Below are 25,239 nucleotides of genomic sequence, written 5' to 3' on the forward strand. Positions count from 1 at the left end.
ATTAAGGGTTAGCAGACAGCAGCATTACAAATTGTTGTAATGAGCCATAAAACCAGTGTCTCTGTTAAGTCCATGGTTTTTATGTTAAGTCCAGCAGCGTTATGAATTTAAGTTCTCAGGCTCATCTTGTGAAGGTGTTGTGCAGGTTTCCTTTGAGGACAAGACCAGAGAGGTCAGACATGGAGTGGGTGAAAAGTGTTCACCCATGGGTGACAGGGTATTTTTGTCTTTTATCATTTTTCTGTGTGAGTACATTCAAGACCCCTTCATTTTAAGTGATCTCCAACAGCATGTGTGAACCTCTTATGCTTAACCATCTGTCCCACCTTGTATTTAGCTGCGACACTCTGGTTACCTTCTCCAGACCTGAGGAAGAGCTCTGTGAAGCTTGAAAGTTTGTCCCTTCCACCAACAGAAGTTGGTCCAATAAAAGATATATCCTCACCTACCTTGTCTCTCTAATATCCTGGGGCCAACATGGCTACAACACTGCAAATAACATACATAGTGCAAGGCCAAGCCCTCTTCCCCGACTGCCCCCTGGGCACAAAGCGCCCCCCTCCCCCAGATAAAACTATCAGTTGTGTGGATACCATCCACACTGTATGTGGGTAGGTCACAGCCTTCTGTCCCTTCGGGTGACCAGACAGCAAATGTGAAAAATCGGGATGGGGTGGGGGGTAATAGGAGCCTCTATAAGAAAAAAACCCAAAAACCAGGACTGTCCCTATAAAATTGGGACATCTGGTCACCTTACTGTCCCTTCTGGAAAGGATGTGCTGTTGGTAAAGGAAATATAGTTCTTTTCACTGTTTTTAGTCCTGCTAATAGATTCAGTCGTTGTTATCGGTAAGTTAGTGCAAAGAGGAAGCTTGTAATATAAGATGATCATTATGAAAAAGCTGACAAATCAGATGACTATATTGTCTTCATATGCAATAACAAGGAAAATAAGTAAGACCAGAGGAACAGACATGCTAAGGAAACTCACAAGAGTCCCATTATATTACCTTGCAACCCTGTTAAACAAGCATATACCTGTGCTGCTATTCCCTACAAAACAAAAAATTGCGGTCCTGAGCAAATTCTGCCCTGATCGATTACCTTGCAACCCTGTTAAACAAGCATATACCTGTGCTGCTATTCCCTACAAAACAAAAAATTGCGGTCCTGAGCAAATTCTGCCCTGCTCTTTGCAAATCCACTGTAATCTGTCTGCACTATGGACATTCATAGCTCCTTCTGAGGTTAATGGGAGCCTGGCCTGTGTATCCTAAGGCAGGCCACATTCACCAGTCTACAGCAGAAACAGTTCACAGGAAAGAAACAACATGGGTGGAATGTGTAATAAGTAGTTTTGGGAGAATTTCATTTTCATTTTGTTGTTTCACTAAGATACCAATTTTTATCAACTTAATGTTTTTGGTTGTGTGAGATTATAGGTTTTTAAAGCATTTTTTAACATTTTTTTCTATTTGAATTTTCACAGTTGTGCAAAATTAATTGTGTGTATGTGTGGTGTGTGTGAGTGTGAGAGAACAATTATTTAGTGACACCCGAACCCTGCAGGTGCAAGGAGGCTGCGGTTCTGGCAGGGCAGAGCAGAGATCCCTGGCCAGGAATGCAAGGAAGAGGATGAGCCCCTGGCCGTAGGGGAAGCCACCACACTGTCACCAACCCCAGGGCCACGCAGGGAGCCCCTGCATTCCCACTATCACTGCCCCGCTCACTCACTCGCTGTAAATGCAGGGACTGTCCTTGGGCAGGAGCCATTCAACAGTGGGGTGGTGGCCTCCCCTGCAGCTGGGAATTAATCATTCTCCTTGTGGTCCTAGCTGGGATCTCTGCTCTGCCCCACAAGAATTGCAGCCTTCCCCACACCTGGTGCCTCCTGAAATCTGAATGCCTGAGGGTGCTAGGTGCAGGGGAGGCTGCGCTTGCCAACTGCAATCAATGGATATTTTTGGCATCTATTTCTGATAAAATTAATGTTTACCGATGACTAGTGATTTAAATCAAATCCTGCCAAGCCTAGTAATAAGGTGAGTGATTTTATTCTTCAGTTAGTTATGAGTTGAGGTGTAGCGTACACAGGAAAAAGGAGTGCTAATATGTATTCACAAGTGAATTTAAAAACGCAGCTCTGGTGTTAGTGGTCCCATAAATAGGGAGTACTACCTCGTGGCTAGAGGGAAAAGCATCTGCCCCATTGCTGGCCTGCTTTACACTTTGTTTTGCAAATCCACTGGGCCAAATTCACCGCTCTGTTTTGCCCATGTAAACTACTGTAATTCTATGGAAGTTAATGGACATATTCTACATTTACACAGGTGGAACATGGAGCAGAATTTGACCCACTGATTTCATGGAGTGTAAGTGCGGGCTGAATCTGACTAAGTTTTATTAGTGTATAAAGATCTTTACATGAGACATTTCTCATTGATATTCATTCCCTTCACTTCATTCTCTTCTCTTAATACCTGCTGCACCTTTGCTCCTTCTCTGTTTCCCCCCTATGTATTTGCATTGCACTCTGTCTGCTGAGCAGTTCTCTGAACAGTTTGTTCAAGTACAGTTGGCTTACGCAGCACTAAACATCAGGCCAGATCCTCGACTGGCGTGAATCGGGAGAGCTCCACGGAAACCAACACAACTAGGCCAGCTGAGGAACTGGCCCATGGTCTCTGTGACTGTAATTATACTCACTGGCCTTTACAGTGCCTTGTAGATTTAATACAGCTACATTATTTACAGTAAGTCTCACGCCTTGTTCTAACACAGAGTTGCCGACTAAGCTGCGGCCCAATTTCAGCTCGCAGTTGCACCATTCTAACGTCTATGAGCGAGCAATGGGGCTACTCTGGATCTGAACCCCTGTAAGTGGGAGCAAATTTTGCCTTTGCGTTCACTTGCTCTTTCTTTTCCTGCACCATTTGATTGTGGTCTCATTTTAATACCTGAAGGTTAGCTTTTACGTCAGTGTCTCGCAGCACTGACTTACTGGTACAGGGATTATTCTGTTCTGATGAGACGAATGAGCTATGCCGTTACCTTGTACTCACACCTTTTACTTGGATGTACTGAGCTAACATTAAATAAAGTGTGATGAGGACAGTACTCTGCCAATCATGAGGTAAAGCTGGACCACAAAGCTAATTTAAGTTAAAACTTGAGCTGCTTTGACTAGATTACCCCATCTTCTGATCTGGTAGCCTGTCAATGTATCCATTACTTAGTACATGGCCAAATCCTTCAATGGGGTGATGCCTGTAGAGGGACTGAGTAAGAACTGCAAGATTTGGCATATAGATTTAGCAACCTTTATGCTCACTAACAGCCCAGGTTAAACCATGGGATGATTTACAAGAATAGGAGATGCAAATTGGACCTTCAGTGAGCTCTTTAATTATTAGAGTAACAAGTGTGTACGTTTCAAAGGGAACAGGTTTATACCTAACATGCATAGACATTGAAAAGCATTCTAATATAGCATTTTATATGGGATATATGAACAACATTGGCAATTTAAAAATGAAGCTACTCATTGTTAAAATTATTTAAGATATTATGGAATTACCTTCCTGGAGTTGCAGGATCAACTGTGTAAAAGTTTAAACACTGTAACAAGTTAACAGAACACAGTGGTGTAGCCCTGTCAGCCAGTTTAGCGTGGGGCAGACAACTATTTCTTAACAGTAACCAATTCATTCTATGAAGCCTGATGAGTCGTTGTGACAGAAAATGAAGGCAATTTTCCAGACTCACAAAATAGCCGCAGTTAAGCCATGGGACGATTTACAGGAATAGGAGATGCAAACTGAGCCTTCAGTGAGCTCTTTAATTATTAGAGTAACAAGTGTGTACATTTCAAAGGGAACAGGTTTATAGCTATCATGCATAGACATAGAAAAAAGAAAAGGAGTACTTGTGGCACCTTAGAGACTAACAAATTTATATCATAGAATCATAGAATAAAAGAGTTGGAAGGGACCTCTGGAGGCCATCTAGTCCAACCCCCTGCCCAGAGCAGGACCAATCCCAACTAAATCATCCCAGCCAGGGCTTTGTCAAGCCTGACCTTAAAAACTTCTAAGGAAGGGGATTCCACCACCTCCCTAGGCAATGCATTCCAGTGTTTCACCACCCTCCTAGTGAAAAAGTTTCTCCTAATATCCAACCTAAATCTCCCCCACTGCAACTTGAGACCATTACTCCTTGTCTTGTCATCTGCTATCACTGAGAATAGTCTAGATCCATCCTCTTTGGATCCACCTTTCAGGTTGTTAAAAGCAGCTATCAAATCCCCCCTCATTCTTCTCTTCCGTAGACTAAACAATCCCGGTTCCCCCAGCCTCTCCTCATAAGTCATGTGTTCCAGACCCCTAATCATTTTTGTTGCCCTTTGTTGGACTCTCTCCAATTTCTCCACATCCTTCTTGTAGTGTGGGGCCCAAAACTGGACACAGTATTCCAGATGAGGCCTCACCAATGTCGAATAGAGGGGAACGATCACGTCCCTCAATCTGCTGGCAATGCCCCTACTTATACACTCCAAAATGCCATTGGCCTTCTTGGCAACAAGGGCACACTGTTGACTCATATCCAGCTTCTCGTCCACTGTCACCCCTAGGTCCTTCTCTGCAGAACTGCTGCCTAGCCATTCGGTCCCTAGTCTGTAGCAGTGCATTGGATTCTTCCGTCCTAAGTGCAGGACTCTGCACTTGTCCTTGTTGAACCTCATCAGATTTCTTTTGGCCCAATCCTCCGATTTGTCTAGGTCCCTCTGTATCCTATCCCTACCCTCCAGCGTATCTATCACTCCTCCCAGTTTAGTGTCATCCACAAACTTGCTGAGGGTGCAATCCACGCCATCCTCCAGATCATTAATGAAGATATTGAACAAAACGAGCCCCAGGACCGACCCTTGGGGCACTCTGCTAGATACAGGCTGCCAACTAGACATGGAGCCATTGATCACTACCTGCTGAGTCCGACAATCTAGCCAACTTTCTACCCACCTTGTAGTGCATCCATCCAGCCCATACTACTTTAACTTGCTGACAAGAATACTGTGGGAGACCGTGTCAAAAGCTTTGCTAAAGTCGAGGAATAACATGTCCACTGCTTTCCCTTCATCCACAGAACCAGTTATCTCATCATAGAAGGCAATTAGATTAGTCAGGCATGACTTTCCCTTGGTGAACCCATGCTGACTGTTCCTGATCACTTTCCTCTCGTCTAAGTGCTTCAGAATTGATTCCTTGAGGACATGCTCCATGATTTTTCCGGGGACTGAGGTGAAGCTGACCGGCCTGTAGTTCCCAGGATCCTCCTTCTTCCCTTTTTTAAAGATGGGCACTACATTAGCCTTTTTCCAGTCTTCCGGGACTTCCCCCGATTGCTATGAGTTTTCAAAGATAATGGCCAATGGCTCTGCAATCACATCTGTCAATTCCTTTAGCAGTCTCGGATGCAACGCATCTGGCCCCATGGACTTGTGCTTGTCCAGTTTTTCTTAATAGTCCCGAACCATTTCTTCCTTCACAGAGGGCTGGCCACCTCCTCCCCATGCTGTGCTGCCCAGTGCAGTAGTCTGGGAGCTGACCTTGTTCATGAAGACAGAGGCAAAAAAAGCATTGAGTACATTAGCTTTTTCCACATCCTCTGTCACTAGGTTGCCTCCCTCATTCAGTAAGGGGCCCACACTTTCCTTGGCTTTCTTCTTATTGCCAACATACCTGAAGAAACCCTTCTCGTTACTCTTAACATCCCACGCTAGCTGCAACTCCAGGTGTGATTTAGCATTCCTGATTTCATTCCTACATGCCCGAGCAATATTTATATACTCATCCCTAGTCATTTGTCCAATCTTCCATTTCTTGTAAGCCTCTTTTTTGTGTTTAAGATCAGCAAGGATTTCACTGTTAAGCCAAGCTGGTCGCCTGCCATATTTACTATTCTTTCTACACATCGGGATGGTTTGTCCCTGTAACCTCAATATGGATTCTTTAAAATACAGCCAGCTCTCCTGGGCTCCTTCCTCTCATGTTATTCTCCCAGGGGATCTTGCCCATCAGTTCCCTGAGGGAGTCAAAGTCTGCTTTTCTGAAATCCAGGGTCCGTATTCTGCTGCTTTCCTTTCCTCCCTGTGTCAGGATCCTGAACTCGACCATCTCATGGTCACTGCCTCCCAGGTTCCCATCCACTTTTGCTTCCCCTACTAATTCTTCCCGGTTTGTGAGCAGCAGGTCAAGAAGAGCTCTGCCCCTAGTTGGTTCCTTCAGTACTTGCACCAGGAAATTGTCCCCTACACTTTCCAAAAACTTCCTGGATTGTCTGTGCACCGCTGTATTGCTCCCCCAGCAGATATCAGGATGATTGAAGTCGCCCATGAGAACCAGGGTGTGTGATCTAGTAGCTTCTGCGAGTTGCCGGAAGAAAGCCTCGTCCACCTCATCCCCCTGGTCCGGTGGTCTATAGCAGACTCCCACCACGACATCACCCTTGTTGCTCACGCTTCTAAACTTAATCCAGAGTCACTCAGGTTTTTCTGCAGTTTCATACTTGAACTCTGAGCAGTCATACTGCTCCCTTACATACAGTGCAACTCCCCCACTTTTTTGGGCCTTCCTGTCCTTCCTGAACAGTTTATACCCATCCATGACAGTACTCCAGTCATACATAAGCATAAGCTTTCGTGAGCTACAGCTCACTTCATCGAATGCATCCGATGAAGTGAGCTGTAGCTCACAAAAGCTTATGCTCAAATAAATTTGTTAGTCTCTAAGGTGCTACAAGTCCTCCTTTTCTTTTTGCGGATACAGACTAACACAACACAGCTGCTACTCTGAAACCAGACAGAGAGTTCTAATATCACATTTAATATGGGATTTATGAATAACATGACAATTTAAAAACTCAATCTACTCATTGTTAAAATGATATATTTAAATTATAGATGTGTGTATATAAATTACATATCAATTATGTGTGTGTATGAATATATTTACAAATCTGGTTTTCAACAGGAAAAAATATTTGCCATATTTTCTAAAATGAGTTTTCTGAGATGTTAGTAGTTCCCAAAAGAGACTTTTTCTCTGGTTGACAAGTTAAATCACTGTTTTAAAATTGGATATCATTCTTTAAAATACTGTCACCCTGAAATTCCACTTGCCTGTGTAACAGCTGAAGGACTGAGCCTTAAACATGTTGATCATTTAATACATTTTCTGAATTACTTACCTGATTTTGATTACCCGTAGAAATCATGGAGTCAGATGTCTCACCCTGCTAACACAGTATTTGTTCCCTGCAGCACTATCTGAAGTGCTTTGTTCTGCTTAGTTTTACATAGTCATTTTCCAGCTTTCCCTTACTGACTTTAATTAATAATGGAATAATTTTTAATTTTACCTTTTCCTTCCCAGTGTCCCTGCACAGTCTTGTCCAACATGCCTAAATCCTGGTCTGTCACACAACTATATCCAGTCTGAGCTAGCAGACAAAAGTATAACATAATCCTATGGCGGAAATTGAAGCTAGACAAAATCAGAGTGGAAATAATCTGCAAATTTTTAACAGTGAGGGTAATTAATCATTGGACAACTTACCAAGGGCTGTGGTAATTTTTCAAGCAAGATTGGATGTTTTTTCGAATAGATCTGCTCCAGTTCAAACAGGAATTAATTCAGGAAAGTTCTATGGCCTGTGTTATACAGGGAGTCAGACATAACCACAGTGGCCCCTTATAATCAATGCACATATGAACCATGAGCACACACTGCCAGTCATGTGAATTAGAACAAACTGTGCGCCAGTTTAGCAATGATGTGAATAAATGTCCACAGGTAATAGGGTCCCACCCAACACAGACTTCATTTTCTATTTATTTATCTATTTTAATAAGTTGCCTTTTCCTACAAACTTTACAGCTGGGGAACAATTGACAGTAGATCTGATTTTGCCCTACCACTATGAGGGCTTGATCCTGCTCCTATAGTGCAGTCAATGCAAAAATTCCCATGGTGCAGGATCAGGCCCTCAGTCAGCACTAAAATCTGACGTCAATGGAGTTAAACTGGTGGAAAAAATGGTGTAAGGAAGAACAGAATCAAGCCTCTCCATTTCAAAATACCTGGGGCCAAATTTTGGGCTAGTGTGCATCTGGAATAAATTCCACTGACTTCAATGGAATTATGCTGGATTTTCACTGGTCTAAGAACAGGCTTTGCCCCTTAAAACTGATAAGTGCAATGAGCCATTTTATCTTTACAACCCTTTCCCAAACACCCTTATTAGAAGAACTCTCATAAATAAACCTTAAGTCCAGATATTACATCTCACATCAGAGAAAGACACACACAATAAGCACAGATTATTTAGGCACAAAATAATTGTATACTGCCCTGGTATTTATTTTTAGTTCTCATCAAGTGCTGTGGCTAAAGAGCTTTGACATAATCAGTCCAATGAGATAATCCCAGATTTACTGGTTTGTGGAACATTCTCGTATTAGAAATACATCCTCTATGATTTGTGTGGTTGGGGCATCAATGGAAGTAAGAAGGAGTTCAAATCTACCTCTAGGCTTTGTTTAACTGAAGGACCATGTTTTTTTAATTTGAGACACTACTTAAAATATTGCAGAGTTTTGAAAAGGCAGCAACACAACACAAATTCATAACTGCAAAACATTTTCCATTTCAACTGTGCAGCATCCCTTGGCAAATGTTCTTGTATAAACGATTCATCTGACCACATTTTAGGAGCAATCAACTATGCGTTAGCTATATTTAAAGCTTTTTAGGTTTACAAACAAGTCAGCGTTCTTGGAGGATAGCCAAGTTTATTGGTGGAAAACAAAGATTTGAGCTGGGAATATGTCAACCATTTGTTGTTGGCTGCTTTTTTTTTTAAACAGTAGTAAATTGTAAGACAAATTTTATTGCTTGAACAAACAAAACAAGAGAACACAGTCTTTATTTTATTGGCAAAGAAACAATAGTGAATTATTTAAATCCTGTTATAATTACCCTCTTTATGTTTCTTACTTCCTAGCATGCAAAATGGTTTATTTCAAGAAGAGAATTTAGGACATTATCTTAAGAAAGAACGGTTCAAAGGCAAATGGTTCAAAGCTAGAGGGATAAGCTGATGAAAAATAGCTTGTGCATCTTTGCTAGATTTTGAGAATTAGCAAATTATGTTTTTCACCTTAAGTGATAAAAATCTCCCATTTACATTACATTAATTTGTACAGGGCCAAGTTCTGTAACCTCTCAGAGGGTCATGGAAAGCCTTGCAGGCAGCAGAACTGGTGCAGGTCACTTTGTAGGGTTCCCCATCTGCACAGAGTCCATTGGAGACTTTTTGCAGACTATTGTGCTGGGAGACTGAATGGGGGTGGCCAGTGTGAACCAGGGCCATTTCCTGTGGATTAACTCATCAAAATTCTCCACTGTATGACTGTATGAGTGACAGGCAACTTGCAAGAGGAGAAATCCTGTGCAAGGCCTGTTTGAGATTTTTGGGGGAGTCCGGATGTCTCTCTAAACCAATAATCAACCAAACTCCCACCATATAAAGATTCATTATGGGCCAAATGAGTCCTGCTATTGACTTCAATGGGACCAGGATTTAGCCCTATTTGAATATCGAAAGCCAAGTTCTGGCCTCACGTGAACCCTATGCTTACCCTCTGAGTTGAGTGGCGTTGCGCATGATGGAAGTGAAGGCAGAATGTGTCACGTTTAAAATGAAATGCAGAAATGCAATGACGAAGGTAGTTGGGGGTTTTCTAAACCCATATCCTAGCAACCTACTCTGTTGAACTTGCATCAGTCATTTTACTGAGCTGTTAATCTTTCGTATCCTTGATTTTGGATCTCCCAAATCTAATTGGTAATGCAAAATACAGTAATGCTTAATTCAAGATTATTGGTGCTTGATAAAACTTTAAATGACCTGTGCATAAATGAAAATTATTGCAAAACCACTAACTTTTGCTGACTGCCTTAAAGCAAAGGACTGAGGATGGGAAATCCCTTACTATCAAAACCTTAACCTTAGGTACTTTCAATGTTGCTGCTGAAACAGCCCGCAACGAAAACAGGATGTAGCAGAAGTTATTGCTAGCAGCAACTGCATGATCATAAGGCTACACATCACATATGTCACCCAGTAATACACCTGTAATGTTACACTGATCTTCTCCTCCCCATATTTTATACGAGATCCCTTTACATATTTGTATGCTCTCAGGAGCAAATGCTGCCATTCTTCCCCTCTATATGCATAAACGCCTGGGTGCAGAGATCCCCAGATGCAAGAGAATTGGGGATGCCAGGCAGGGTGCACATCACTTGCCAGGAGGAAATCACTGTGGGGACTTCCTGTGCACTGCCATTCAGTGAGGGCTTGGAGGTGGGGAGGGCCAGGCTATGGGAGAAGTAGAGCTGGGGCCTGTGGATTCAATATTACGTGGATTGCCCTACATAGGGTGAAGGTTCAGGAACCCAAGCCCCAATTAGGGTTGCCAATTTTGGTTGGACGTATTCCTGGAGATTTCATCACATGACATAATCTTTAATTAAAGATTCATCTTTAATTCCTGGAGACTCCAGGACAATCCTGGAGGGTTGGCGACCCTAGCCCCAATACATGAGTCCTCCCCCTTTCTCCTGCATGGAATCTTAGTGCACAACATTGTTTGCTGGGCTCCACAGCTTTGCCCTAACTGCTCCCTTTGTCTCCTGCTCTGCCTCTTCTTTCATGCTTCCCCTAATGCTTTGAATGGCCTTTTGCTTTCCATGCACCAAACACTCCCCTTCTCCTTTAAACCCACTTCTTTCAGGAAGCCTTTTAACTGCTCAACCACAATGCCTCTCTATGCCTCCTTGCACCCAACTGTTTCCCTGTATTTCCTATTTCTCGGAGTTTCTCTGCGAGTTCCTTGGACCTCGATCAATACTGTCTTTATGTGATTTGTAAAGGGTTGTGTAATAACAAACAATAACAGCAACCCTGCACAAAGCCAGAGTAACCAGGCCTTTTGCTCTGCAGTGGTGCTGGTGGTGAGATGTGGGATCCTTCCCCCTACCACCGGGTGGCAGCGGAGTACCAAAGGAACCACAGAGTCTTACAACTGCAGACGAGTCTATTGTTTTTGAACTCCCCGGGACGAGAACTTTTGGCCAGTGGATCCAGTAACTGTAGATCTGCTGGCTACGGTCCAGTTCACTCCTTGCATGGTGGCACAGAGAGAAATCCCATGCTCTAGTGCTTTGTGGTTGGGACCCCCTGTGCATCAGAATTGTGTCTGTTCTATTGCCCTGGAAGACCATGCAGAATATGGCACATATAGAGTACTTCACAAACTGAACATACAGGCTGCAGCCAGTGTCTAGTTAATGGTAGGGTATAAATAATGCAGCCCACGCCCACTTTTATGTATCTATGATCACATTTTCTGAGATCAAAACTATCCCTTGGCTTTTAGGAGACAGCACGTTTACCCCTCTGCTCTTCTCATTTTGACTTAACCTGTCTTTGTCTTTTCAGTGAAATCAGCTCTGACTGATTATGGTGAAACAGGAGCGTGGCCATCACCTCTTGTGGCCCTTGTACACCACTAACCCAGTCAAGATTTCTGACTCAAAAACCAGCCTATATGCTTTTGTAGCCTCTTTTAAAATGTCAGTATTTGGAAGCCAGCTGTTAAATATTATACAGAGATTCTCAGTTAATCGAGTGAAGCGGAAAACATGCTGTTGCATCTTATGCTGATGCTAGCATTGGTGAGGTTTGCAAAGAGGAAATTGTTCTCAACCATAGCTAAAGTTGTTCAGCTTTGTAGGGGGACTAGATCAAAGTAGTAATTGGGTAAAACTGAGTAATTATAGTAAATCAATCTTGAGAACAGCGGGTGAAGACAATTTTCAGAAATCAGACACCACAAGCAGTGTGTGAAGTAACATTTTTCGTATTTATCAAAACCACATGATCTGAATTTAAAATAAACATTTTTTAAAAATAACTTCTGTTTAGTTTTTAGTTGGCTTGACTCTCTCCCAGGATTACATTTTATAAGAAACACCTGTAGGGAAGGCATAGCATAGGAGATGGAGATGAAGGGCCTGAGGTACTGAGCAGCTTCTGGAAGATGGTTAGTGCCCTTAGCACCCATTGGCTTCAGTGAGACTGAGGGCACTGATCATCTCTCTGGCTCAGGTCCTAATGTGACACACAAAACCCTCAATCATGCTGTGTTTCTCTGAAGGGGCTTAGTAGTTAAATAATATAAAATGAAAGCCCAAGAAAAGAGTCCAATTTATTCCTTGATTAAACCCATTAAACAGCAGCATATTAAAAGTCTATGGGCAGATTCATAAGAGTTAGCCATCACTGAGAAGATCATTAATTTGTCCAAATAGTGGTACTACTAGTGGTATTAATAAGAAGGTGCAGCAATACACAAATGGCCCGGTCTGGAAACAAAACAATAATAATAGTAGGATCCAGTGCTGTGTCAACTGCTCCAGTGCTGAGTAAACACTTGGAATTGGTGATGAGGTACATGATCATTCACTTACAATTCAAATCTCCCTGAGTCAGTAGTGATTGAGTGTTACCACCATGAGAGGGTAATTCAGTAGCCTATGTGCAAGGGGTCAGAGGTTCCCAGTGGATAGGTGTCTACATCACAAAAAACCAACTCCCTGTGCAGTAACTTCTTGACAGTCTCAGCAGATGCCAAGGAGTGTAAGGATTAGTGGCCTCTTCCACAAAGTGGCAAACCCTGCTCCAAGAATGGAAGAATTAACAGGATTTTGAACTCACCAAGTTTCCAGTCCCTACATGGAAACGACCCGGTAGTGGAGAGTTTGGCCCTCAGTCACACCTGTGTAAAGCTGAAGTAACTCTACTGCAGTAAACAGAGATCAGAACTGGTTCCAGTCACTTTGGTGGGATTTATGAGCGTACAAGTGAGAGAGAATTTAGCTCTAGGGTTCTCCTCACAGGGAGGAAATGTAAACTGGTACATGACCTGCTATGCCAGAACCTGATTGGGAAGTACAGTATCTGCAGAGGACAAAAGAATGTTTCTCCCTTCTGGTGCGTGATAATGGGAGGTGGGGGAGAATTCCTTGCCCCACCCCTCGCAAAAAAGCCCCAACCCAGCCAGAAGCTGCTTAAAGTCTTAACATTCTTGTATTACAAACTCATGTTATCATACAAGCCAGTGCCAAGTCCCCTAGTTTTACCTCTGAGGTTATTTCCCTTACAATAATACAAAATGAAAATCAAAATAGATGAATTCACTATAACCACATATGCTGGGAGTTGAACTACTTTAAAAACTTTGATATATTTTTCATTTTTCAAATAATTCCATTCTGCCTATCCAGACTTCTTCATGTAGTTTCCATTGGTAAAAGTATTCTTCATAGCCCATGCTCAACTGTTGTTGGGTGTTGTTAATCAGAAGCCCCACCTCACCCTAGAGGGGTCTCTGTGCCATTGGTAGATGCAAGTGATCTCTGGACGTGATTTTCAGAAGTGACAAGTGATTCTGGGTGCCTCCATTTTTAACTGGCCAACATGAGACACCTCTGAGGGGCCTGAGTTTCAGAGAGCTGGTGCTTAGCACTTTCAGAAAATCAGACCCATTGAAGATGTCTCAAATTGGGTACAAAAAAATTAGAACTCAAAATTATGGGTCACTTTTGAAAATCTTGGTCTGACCGTAAGTTTGCTAAGCACTTTGAAACCCTTTGGATTAAAAGCTTTATAACAACAATACTTAGCACACACAATCTTCTACCAACCTTACCTGACAAACTCTTACAATACAGGTTTCAGAGTAGCAGCCGTGTTAGTCTGTATTCACAAAAAGAAAAGGAGGACTCGTGGCACCTTAAAAACTAACAAATTTATTTGAGCATAAGCTTTCGTGAGAACATAAACTTTCGTGAGCTACAGCTCACTTCATGAAGTGAGCTGTAGCTCACGAAAGCTTATGCTCAAATAAATTTTAGTCTCTAAGGTGCCACAAGTATTCCTTTTCTTCTTACAATACAATATTTGTATTTTACAGATGGAAAAATTGAGGACGAGATGTTAAAGCAAATACTTTCAAAAGTGGCCTCTAATTTTGAGTGCCAAATTTATGACAAAGACATGATTTTCAGAGATGCTGAGCACGAGCAACTCCAACTAGGCTCAGTACTCAGCACCTACAAAAATCAGCCCTATTGGTAGATGCTAAATTCAGCACTCAAAAACGGAGGGCAGTTCTGAAAATTATGATGTAAATGCCTTGCCCTAGGTTATACAGGGAAATAGGATCAGAGCTGGCATTACAATTCAGGAGATACTGGATTGCAAATGCCAAACTCAATCCAGCAGATTGTGCTGTCTCTCATTATACCATTGGGAACTCACTTAAACAGGAGCCTCGATGTTGAGTGTAGAAGTCTACTCCTAATGAGAACTACAGCGGATTTACTAAGATTTGAACTAGCAAGAAGATTTCACAGACATGTAAATACTGTGGCTATTATCAAAATAACCTGCAGATTATAAAATACACGATGCCAGTCCTTTCTGCCACCCACCGTGTGCAGTAGCACTGCAAAGGTGCAGCTGTGTTTAGCGGCCTCTGAATCCACAAAGGGACGGAGCAGGACCTGGGTCTAAGGAACTAAGAAGAGTTCCAACTTTGTAATGCAGTGGAAATGTTTGGGGGCAGGCTTGGTCACAGAAAGGCTTATCAGCCTATAGCTTTACAGTTTCTATTTAGCATTCAGTAGGTAAATGCAAGTGAAATTTGTTTTCCTTTTAAGATGATACATTTAGCCCTACTGCTGTAAGCGTTTACATTTATGCTATAGAGGTTGTCCAGCTATGATCAGTGCTTTGTTATTCTTAAATTCAGTCATTAAATCATAAATTGATTTCTGTAAATATCCAGCTTTCAGTAAAATTAATTGTGGTTCTTCCTCCCCCCAGACACAAACAGACATTTATGATCTATTTGATGTCACCCATTACTTATAAGACTCTAAAGGGTGTGACAAGGCATGCTTTCAAGGTGGCTGCTTGATTTAGTAGCTTGATTACAAAACCCACTATACCACTTTTTCTGTGCTTTAATGGTCTGTCTGTTTTTCTGAGTATTGTCTTAGACTACTTGGTTACCTACCACAGACCACCACCTGTTCTCAGCTACACTGGTGGATATTCCAAGTAACTCCCTTGCCTTCCATGACGTCTCTCAGTATTTACGATGGTGTAAAAGGCAGAAGGATTTGGCCCTTGGGCATATACTCATCTGTCTCTTTGGTTTCCTACAGATACAATGAATGGTCAAAGACAATGCGACAGCCATCTGTTCCCACCACCTCCTCCTCATTGCATGACAGAGAGGGATTTTTAAAAGGATGTCTCAGTTCACAAGATATTAGTTCCTTCAAATGTCAAAAAGCAGGCTGGTCCCGAGTCATAGATTATAGGGCCAGCAGGAACCATTGTGATCACCTTATCTGACCTCCTGCATAACACAGGCTATAGGAATTCCCTAAATTAAATTCCTTTTTGAACTAGAGCCTCTCTTTTAGATAAATATCTGTGTCTTTTGGTTTTTAAATTGTTTGAGCAATTTTTACTGCTCTTAAGGTGTCAGAAGTACTAGGAAGTCTTTAAAATATCTTAGTGTTTTGTCTGTGAGTTGTGTCTGCTCCTGCATGTATTTGCTACGGAACCACTGATAGATGGAACAGAACGGGTTTACAGAGCAAGGGGGTGGACAAAAAGAGACTAACACATCTCAATGTATACACAAAACCTTTTGCCTGTACATCAGCAATAGGAAATATTCTTCCCTGGCAGCACTCTAGGGCAGTTAAGCACACAAGGAAAGCTTCTGGCTCTTGGGTGAATTATGAAAAAAAAACATTTGAAGTACTATCCCTTCCTTTGCCATAAAACAGAAAAATAAACACTGGTCTCTCAGCATTCCAGAGGATTGAAATATTTGGGAATTCACATCTTGTTCTCCAGGAAAGACATATTTAAAGTACAAGTTGTGCTTTCACAGTCTAAGACAGATTATAGCGTATGTCAAAGCATAGGAACTTGCTTTTGTTAAGCAACAAGAAAATGGTGTTTATAGGGGGCAAAATCCCCAGCTGCTCCTTACCAATTTTACACATATGCAAGAAGTGGGTGGCAGTGGGAGGGAGAATAGCAAGGCCAGACCTAATTTTAGGTGCTAGTCCCATGATGCAGAGCTGCCATATGTTAAAGGTGAAACACAGTAGGAAGACAGAGGAGATTAACTGGAGTAGGTTGCTCTGGGAGAAAATTAATGTTCTTTTCTATGTCGTTCTTCCACTATGATTCTTCCCAAGCAACAGCAACGAATGGGATATTACATGGCATCAAAATACAGCCTGCCAATGAAAGCATGTATTGTCTCACAGGCTTTACTGACAGAATGCTATGACTCTCCCCGAAGCCTTTTACTGCCAGATCATATGACCGCGTCAAATTCTGCCCTGATTTACATTCGTTACAACCCCCAATTAGGTCAATGGGGATTGCATCTGAAGAAAATCTGGGCAGAATTTGTCCCATGTGTCTAACTATCAAGAGTGGTTCAAAGTGAACTTGCTCTTATCAAGATGAAATGGTATTTCCATATGAATGTCTCCCAACTGATCACTATATACACATTTCTGAATGCATATGATGGCACCCATGAGATCACCTGAACTGCACCCAAGGCCCTGGGTTTTAGAGAGGAACTTCCCATGGGGGATTATAAATCCTTGTGGAATCTGAGTAATTGGATTTCTCATGCTCATAACTGGATTGATGCCGAATCACATCCTGCACAGGATTTTTTATTCCCCTCAAAAGCGGTGAATGTGTCAGATAGGCTGAACTGCTGAGGAACAAGATTAAGTCACCTGGGGTATGAACTGCAGCGAGGACTGTGACAGAAGCTTCCATACTCCTGCTTCTCACCAAATAGCATTAATTGCTGCACTATTTTTTGATTGTAGCTCATAGATGCAGTTGGATGCCACCTCCTCTCTGCAGGTGATCAATTCATCATACACCGTAAACGGCAGATGACAGGGGCAGTTTTAAAAAGCCCAAACCATCTTCTCCTAAGTACCAGACGATCTGAACATATGCCATGAATTCAGAAAAAAAAAAAAAGAAGGTATTTAGAGCCGTTTCATGTATGTGCCAACCAGGTAGGAAACTTCTTATGGGATTGTTTTTAAAAATGCCTGTGTTTACGTACCTTAGAGATCTCAGAACCTTTATCAGTTGGGAAGTAACGGCCATTCCCTTCTCCTTCCACAGCACTGAGAGGAGAAATATGGACCTAATCTCATAGAAGGGATTTCAATACCCAGTTCTGTATTCTGTTATGTAGGAAACTCCCAAATGCTCCTGATGTGCTCTTGGCTGCTAAGACACATGGGCTCAATCATCAACTAAGCATCATCTAGAGTAAGTTGGTAAAACTTTTCAGAAAGCACTGGATCAAATTCACGGATGTAGGTTACACCACTGCTTACATATCAGGTTAAATTGGTCAGAAAATGAGTGTAAGTGGCAAAACAGTGCAATTTGTACCAGTGGCTATGAAAAATGAGTGCCGCTTACATGACTTGTTGGTTGTAGCAGGAAGGTGAGAGATAAAATTAAACTTTCCCTTCATATTACTTGAAGTTGCATCATATTACTTCAGACCCTCTTGGGACCAAGTTCAGCCCTCACTGACATCAGCTGGAGGCACACCCATGTATGTCAGGGACCATATCTGATCCCCACTCACCACTCCATTCGTATTATTTGTATTCATTTTAGACCCCTGAAAGTCAAGTCAGTGCAAATTATACTCACTTTTTCCACCAGCATACTAGTGTGTAACCCACAGCACTGTTTACATCACTTCTCAACTTTTCCCGGCAACCCCGTGGCCTTACTGCCCATAATAGCTTTAGCTGCAATCATGAGACACTACTGCAGTTCGAAAGGTAATTTCTCCATGCTTGCTAGTGCTTGACCATTGGATGCTTAACAATGTGGCTGATCAAAAACGAATAAATGAGGCACTAAAATGCCCTAATGGAGGAGATTAAAAAAATTCTCAAACATTTTATTCACGTTCCAGCTTTAACTCTCAATGACAGGTATACAAAAACGTTTCACCCATAAAGAATGCATCCATGTAAATGTTTTATTCATGTCAGTTATTCATATAAGTGGGATTCACTGTAGTATGTAACACAAGCCAGCTGGTTTACTTCTTTTAAACTTTGATTTCTCATGCACTTCATACTGTTTCACCCCTCTTCAAAGATATTAATAGAAATTTCACAGCAAACTACCTCAATCTTATGTGATTTCAGCTTCTGTCCTGGAGTATGTTTATTGCATGAGATTTACAAGAGATAGAATTAACAGCCCCAATTACCTGATAGCCCAATAAAATACCATGCATGTGAAGCAGCTTATTAATTAAAAAAAGAATTCTCTTTAGCAAACTGTAAAATATTAATTAATTCAAACATAGTCATTGCAGTTTCTGTTCACTCTGAAGCTTAACCACATGTTAAGAAGATGACGGAATTCAAATTTAAGGTGAGTTTACATGTGGCAACATTTGGGGAATTACAACTGTCATGACAACCAAGACATGTTTCAATGCTGGGTTGTACCCACCGGAGAGGGACAGTGGTAAATAGCTCTGAGTACCTCAGGACTTTGGCTGTTCTAAATACCAAAGAGAAAGAAAGGATTGAAATTCACAGCCAAACAGTACAAGAGGGCTACAGAATTAGTGCTAGTGCTGTAAATACCAGGCATAATCCCTATTTAAACGTACAACAATTAGATTAAATCCTCCTGAACAGGATCAGCTGATTAGAAGCACCTCAGGGTATGTTCCTTCCAGAAAAGGATGCCTATTAACTTTATGTAAACTCTTCTGGAAATTTGTACCACACTTAGTTAGAGATAGGGGACTTCTGTGGCACTTGCTTCTTGCTGTGAATAGTTAACTTTCGATTGACTTTACACAAAGGGCTTCACCTTTCTCTTATAAAGCTGTCCTACAAAGAGCCAGTTTTGGACAGGCTTGCACTCTGTGCAAACTCCTTGGAGGCAAAGGTGTAAGCAAAGTCTGAATTTGTCCACAAGAAACAAAATACAATTACATCTGGAGCAAGAAACTTTGCACCACTTTAATCCCAGGGGTGGGGGGAGCTCTAGAGAGTGAGAGGTTTCAGACAGTGGTCATGCAGGGGAACTTTGCACTCTTTCCCTTTGCATATCAAGGAGGGTGTCTCTATGCTAATCTTGCAAAGGCTGATGTGGACAATGGAGTCTGGGATATGCCACAGGGGTTTGTGATGACAGAGATCCAGAGGCCCTAGCATCCTGGCTAAGGACCGTACTAAGAAACAGCTGCTATTGTTGCATTTCTAGATAAAGACTGGAAGTGTGAAAACCTCATGAGAAACCCTGTTCTTGTGAGATTTCCAGCCCAAATTTGAGGACTCAACAGGTGAGGATGGTATGGAAAGCAGCTGAACATCTGAGGCTTTTTCTCTGCTGAATTCCTGCCACGGGAAGTTCATTCTCTACTGATCTGCACTTTATTGCCACGTCAGCAAAAGTTTAGTTTCAAAGTGCAGCTCTCAATAGAATCCTTTCAAGCATATTCAGCAGATCCAACATTTCATCGAGGCAGCAGAAAACTGCATTTGTGACTTTCTATTGGTCACAGAACCCAAATGAAATGAAATTAGATGAACAGTGAAATGTGACATTTCTTCTACTGTGAGAGACCAGTTATTTTGTTGCTATTATAGATATTTAAGCAACCATGGATTATGCCAACTGCTACAACTGTAGTCATTTCTTGAGGTCCTGGTTCGGCTTTCAGTCACACTGGTATAAATGCATGGTAACAACACTGTAGCAAGTGGAGCAGGGACCTCAGATTTACACAGAACAGAACCTAACTTATTGCAAGGTAAAAAGCACTTCAGCCTGACCGACTGATCAAACCAACCAACTCTTTTATAGGCCAAAAGTGGCAATACCCTCTTTTCAATGTTTCACGTAAAATGCAATTTACGTACAGCTCCACAAAATGAGTCTTACTTTATCGGTTTTATTTGCTGAAGCTGCAGAGTATGTAAAATTGTATTGGAAAACACTACTTGTTTGTATTTCCTAAGTTACTGCTTCAAAACATTCCTTGGTATACATCGCCTGCAGTAACCTACATCAGTCTGAAAATAATCAGCATATTAAACACAATGGCTCAAGCAGAACTTGAGTGCTGCAGCATATATGGGATGTTCTGAATCACTGTGAGAATACTGTGTCAGCTCTAATATATCTAGCTTCAGGCACCTGTGTTGAGTTAAAGACAATGTAGTAGTAAGTAAAAAATGTTCCTGTTTTTGCTGGCTGGCACAGAAACTTAAATACACTACTTTACATACAACTTCCACAATGGTTCAGGGGAAAATCAATTTCACCCCACTGCAGAGGCCTCACTCACCACCCTCTTCATCTCTTATGTGCCTTTGTGGAAGTCCTCTCCACAAGCAAAATAATGTGTACCTACGCACGCATAGGAATTGAACAATTTGCCAGATTAGGCAGCTAGCAGAAGCACCACATGATTAAGATTCACCGGTTATTAACTTAACAACTACTGAATGGGCATCAACCCCACATTTAGCTGGCTGTTCTCCTGACTGGTAAGAGGCAAGATAAGGTTGCTGTGTGAATGAGCCCTTAATATTAACACAGCTGTGTTTCACCACCTGATGGAAGAATAATATGATAGCTTCAATCACTTCCTGACAAAGTCTCACACACACACACACAAACTGTTTTTCCTGGATTTTTCCAGTAGGATCAGCGAACTGAGCTAAAACAATCGGATGCCATCCGATGAAGTGAGCTGTAGCTCACGAAAGCTCATGCTCAAATAAATTGGTTAGTCTCTAAGGTACCACAAGTACTCCTTTTCTGATCTGAATTGTGCAACTCTAACTCAGATTGGGGAACATTTATTCATACTAGTTGTCAGTGGGTGTGGAGAATGAGTATGTGGTAATTACCATGAATAAAGGTTGCACAGGTGGGGTCACTATGCACATCAGATTCTGCACCGTAAATATATGGATTCTATCCCAGTATGATGAATATAGTAAGAATACTGGTCTTGATCCTGACTCAGCAGAGCACTTAAGTATGTACTTAACTTTAGGCACATGAATAAGTCCATTATACAATGGGCCTACTCATGGGCTTAACATTAACTACATGCTTAAGTGCTCTGCTGGATCAGGACCAGAGTACTTAGCACTTTGCAGATATACAGTATCTTCTCATTTGGGTCAGGATTAAGAGTAATTTGCCTTTTCTATAAAATAACAGGTACAGAACTGAAATGTGGATGAATAGGAATGATTTAAATGAAAGATATATGTCTAGCTACTCTCAGGACATCAAGCAGCTTTATGGTAATTTCACTGCCTATTTGAATTCTCTCAGAAGTAACAATTCAATTTTCAAGACCACTCAAGTATAAAAGATGGTGAACTGGATCCTGGCCTGTGATAAGGCTCCTTTGTGCCACTGCAGCAACACACAGGAGCCTGAGAGCCAACTTAACTGATTACATGGAGACTCTTCTAGGCAAGGGAATTTGGAGGCACTATATCTTGCTCTGATACCTAGGAACCTTCACTCACCCTAAGGTTTCTTTACCTTAAACCCAAATTACATGCATCAGCATCTCACTTCGTGCAGGTAGCGAACAGATAAAACTGAGTTTTTACTTTTGTGGGCCAATGTTGCTCCCATTAAAATCAATGAAACTCTGGCTATTAAATTCAACAGAAGCAGGATCAGACCTTAATTCAGGTAGGTCAACAATAAAATATTCATAGACACAAGCAGCATATTACACGTTGCTCTCCACAGGGCATATCTAACACGTGACCGTTCCCTGCTCTTTGACTTTACAGCATTTTAGAGAATAATGAAAATAAAGTTGCAAGGGATACCTGATATTAACTAAATAAATAGGTACTAGAGATGTGCCTGAGGGTGCAAAGTTTGCACACAAAATTGGATCTGAGGTCTTAAAAAGTGCAGGGGTATTTGGATGCTCGGTTCTGATTCAGACTCGGCATAACAACATTAACTCAACTGTTTCATAATAATGCTAACTTTGCTTGCTAGTGTCTTCCACTCTGAAAACATAATTAAACTCACAAACCCCTGCTGGCAGGCAGGTAGGTATTAAATAATCAGCCTTAACATGATCTTTCACAGCAAAAAGGAGACCTTTATATATTAGGGTACAAACGACAAGATAGAGGGGTCCTGATCCAAAGCCCACTTTAACATCCGTGGAAATCTTTCCATTAACATCGATGGGCTTTGGCTCAGGCTCATATGGTTTATAATTATGTTGGTATCCTAGATCTAGAAGGTATTTTGTGATTCTTTATCTGTGCAATGCAACTGTATATGTATCATAGTGGATGCTTTTGCCTTAAGTTTAAAGATATTATCACCTTCCCTTCACTCGCTAAAAATACTGCACCACCTTTTTCTTTTAGTCTTTCTGAAAAAAAAATCATTAAGGAAATCCTTTAATTAAGAAAATCCTCAAGAGCAAATGACAAGAAGAGCTGGATTTTAGTGCTTTGCATTTTCTCGTCTCCCCCGCCACCCCCCGCCGAGGGGGGCTACTTTTAAAACTTTGTAGAGCTTGTCATTGTAATTTATACAGTGCTTTATTGTAACATCTCAATGTCACCTCTCCTCTAATCTTGGGAGGGTTGTCTGAAAATTCATTCAACTGCAGGTGGCAATTTGGCCATACAGATTTTTCCTTACTCTTATTTTTGGTGTCATAATAAGTTTGTTTGCTATTATAACATCTACACTATACTGCACAAGCTGAAGTGATGATGCATTATTGACTAACATAATTAATAGATTTAACTAACCAGTAATCACCCAGAACACATTTTTTTCAATCTCCTCTCATCTTTGGTAACACTAATACGATGGAGAGGACAAGACCCTTGGCCTTTGAGACAATGGTTACACTATATATTAGGGGTGGGCAAACTATGGCCCACAGGCCGCATCCGGCCCGCCAGCCGTTTTAATCTGGCTCTCAAGCTCCCGCTGGGGAGTGGGTCTGGGGTTTGCCCTGCTCCGGCGCTCCAGCCGGGAAGCAGGGTCAGGGGCCGCTCCACACGGTTCCCAGAAGCAGCGGCATGTTCCTCCCCCGGCTCCTAGGCGTAGGGGCAGCCAGGGGGCTCTGCTCTGCTCCCGCCCCAAGCACCGCCCCTGCAGGTCCCATTGGCCAGAAACCACAGCCAATGGGAGCTGCAGGGGCCGTGCCTGTGGATGGGGCAGCGTGCAGAGTCTCCTGGCCACGCCTCCACGTAAGAGCTGGAGCAGGGACATTCCACTGCTTCTGGGAGCCGCTTGAGGTAAGCGCTGCCCAGAGCCTGCACCCCTGAGCCTCTCCCCACACCCCAACCCTCTGCCCCAGCCCTGATCCCCCTCCCGCCCTCCAAACCCCTCAGTCCCAACCCAGAGCACCCTCCTACACCCCAAACTCATCATCCTCAGCCCCACCCCAGAGCCTGCACCCCCATCCGAGCCCTCACCCCCTCCCCACATCCCAACCCCAATTCTGTGAGCATTCATGACCTCCCATACAATTTCTCTTCCCAGATGTGGCCCTTGAGCCAAAAAGTTTGCCCATCCCTGCTATATACAGAGCAGAACGTCATATATGTATTTTTCTTTAAAAAAAAAACCCAGAAATTGTATCAGATTATTTCTTTATCTTTGGCTTAAAATACTCCAGGTGCATACAGACAGCAGTTTTTAGTATGGCTAAAATATTTGCATTGACAAGCACTGAAATGCATAAAGAATATGACAAAACATCTTGGTGAGCGGCCCAATTTCAATGGCAATGTTCACTGAGTAAGGGTAGGCTAACCTAAAGGCAGTGAAAATTTGACTTGTCAGAACTCAGGGATTTTAAGTTAGTCAGCCTATGATTAATATCTTTAGTGTAAAGTAATAACTTCTCTTTTAAACCAATGGCAGGAAACTTGGGAGTTTCTTGCTTACTTTACAATTATGATGAAATGCCTTCCACTCTGCTCCTTCAATCCATTACAATAGCAGAACAACTTAATTCCAGATACAAAGCTGCCTACAAAGTCCATTTTCAAAACAAGAACATCACTTTCTGACGCACAAAGGATGCTTTTAGATGTAGTCTGAAGGTAATCACATGGTAAAGGACATTCTACTGGGACTAGTTACAAAGAGAAACTAACATGTTAGTTCTTTTCCTTGTGCCATTTTCTGGGTGAAAAGATTGCAGATGGAAGTTGACTGGGTTTAGTCAGTGTCTGTCAACATCCAGGCTCTTTAACACTTGTCTGGGTACAAAGAAAAACTGATTAGTTTTGTACCAAGCTAGCCAGTACTCCTTCACAGCCAATTCTTGACACAGAAGGTCACTGACACAGTGAGTCAAAGCCTTTACACGCAGAAGAGATTGCAGAAAGAAACTGATGAGCATCCTATTCATTTTCCTTTGCTTTCTGCATGTGCAAAGCATTCTGACTCTATAGAAATGGCGATGGGTGCCAATGTGCATAGATGACAGAGGACAAAATGATAAAGGAAGACAAAAGGAGCAAAAAGGGAGGAAAGAGGGAGAGGGAAAAAAAGAATAGAAACATGAAAGAGGAAGCCATGAAAAGAGATGAAAAAAATGCATTACTGGGAGGTGCTCAGATACTATCTGCACAGAATAGAATAAAATGATGCACAGACACCAAGCTGTATCCGGAGTTGTCTATCTGGTTGCCCAGGAAAAATTGCAGACACTACAAAGGATTCTGGGGTTTTGCTTAAGTAATGCATGGGGCACAGGTGCCATATCCCAGATTCAACAAAGGCGTCAGTGCATCTAGAGAGCCCTAAGGTTTGTGTATTACTATGGGAAGAGCTCCTAGGGTCGGAGCCAGATCTACATCCCCCAAATCACTGAGTACTGTCTGATGTTTCTCCAGCACTGAGGCTCCCAACCAGCTTTAAAGTTGATTTTTTCATTTTAGCATTTGAATGTTCGGG

General features: G+C 42.1%; 1 protein-coding gene across 4 annotated transcripts in view; it reads right to left on the reverse strand.

Moving 5' to 3' along the window:
• STXBP4 (syntaxin binding protein 4) overlaps positions 1 to 25,239 on the reverse strand; it is a 128,481-nt gene that overhangs the window by 5,149 nt on the left and 98,093 nt on the right. Inside the window, exon 22 of one of the 4 annotated variants that reach the window (XM_075119248.1) lies at positions 7,667 to 7,708. The exons of 2 other annotated variants lie outside the window; for them this stretch is intronic. In XM_075119248.1, the coding sequence (XP_074975349.1) occupies positions 7,702 to 7,708 (7 nt within the window). In that variant the 3' untranslated portion in view covers positions 7,667 to 7,701. Of the gene's footprint in view, positions 1 to 7,666; positions 7,709 to 23,929; positions 24,540 to 25,239 lie in introns of those variants that run through there. One more of the 4 variants, XM_048817274.2, reaches the window with a different exon arrangement.

Source organism: Caretta caretta, chromosome 14 (assembly GCF_965140235.1).
Source record: "Caretta caretta isolate rCarCar2 chromosome 14, rCarCar1.hap1, whole genome shotgun sequence".
Classification (NCBI taxonomy): Eukaryota; Metazoa; Chordata; order Testudines; family Cheloniidae; genus Caretta; species Caretta caretta.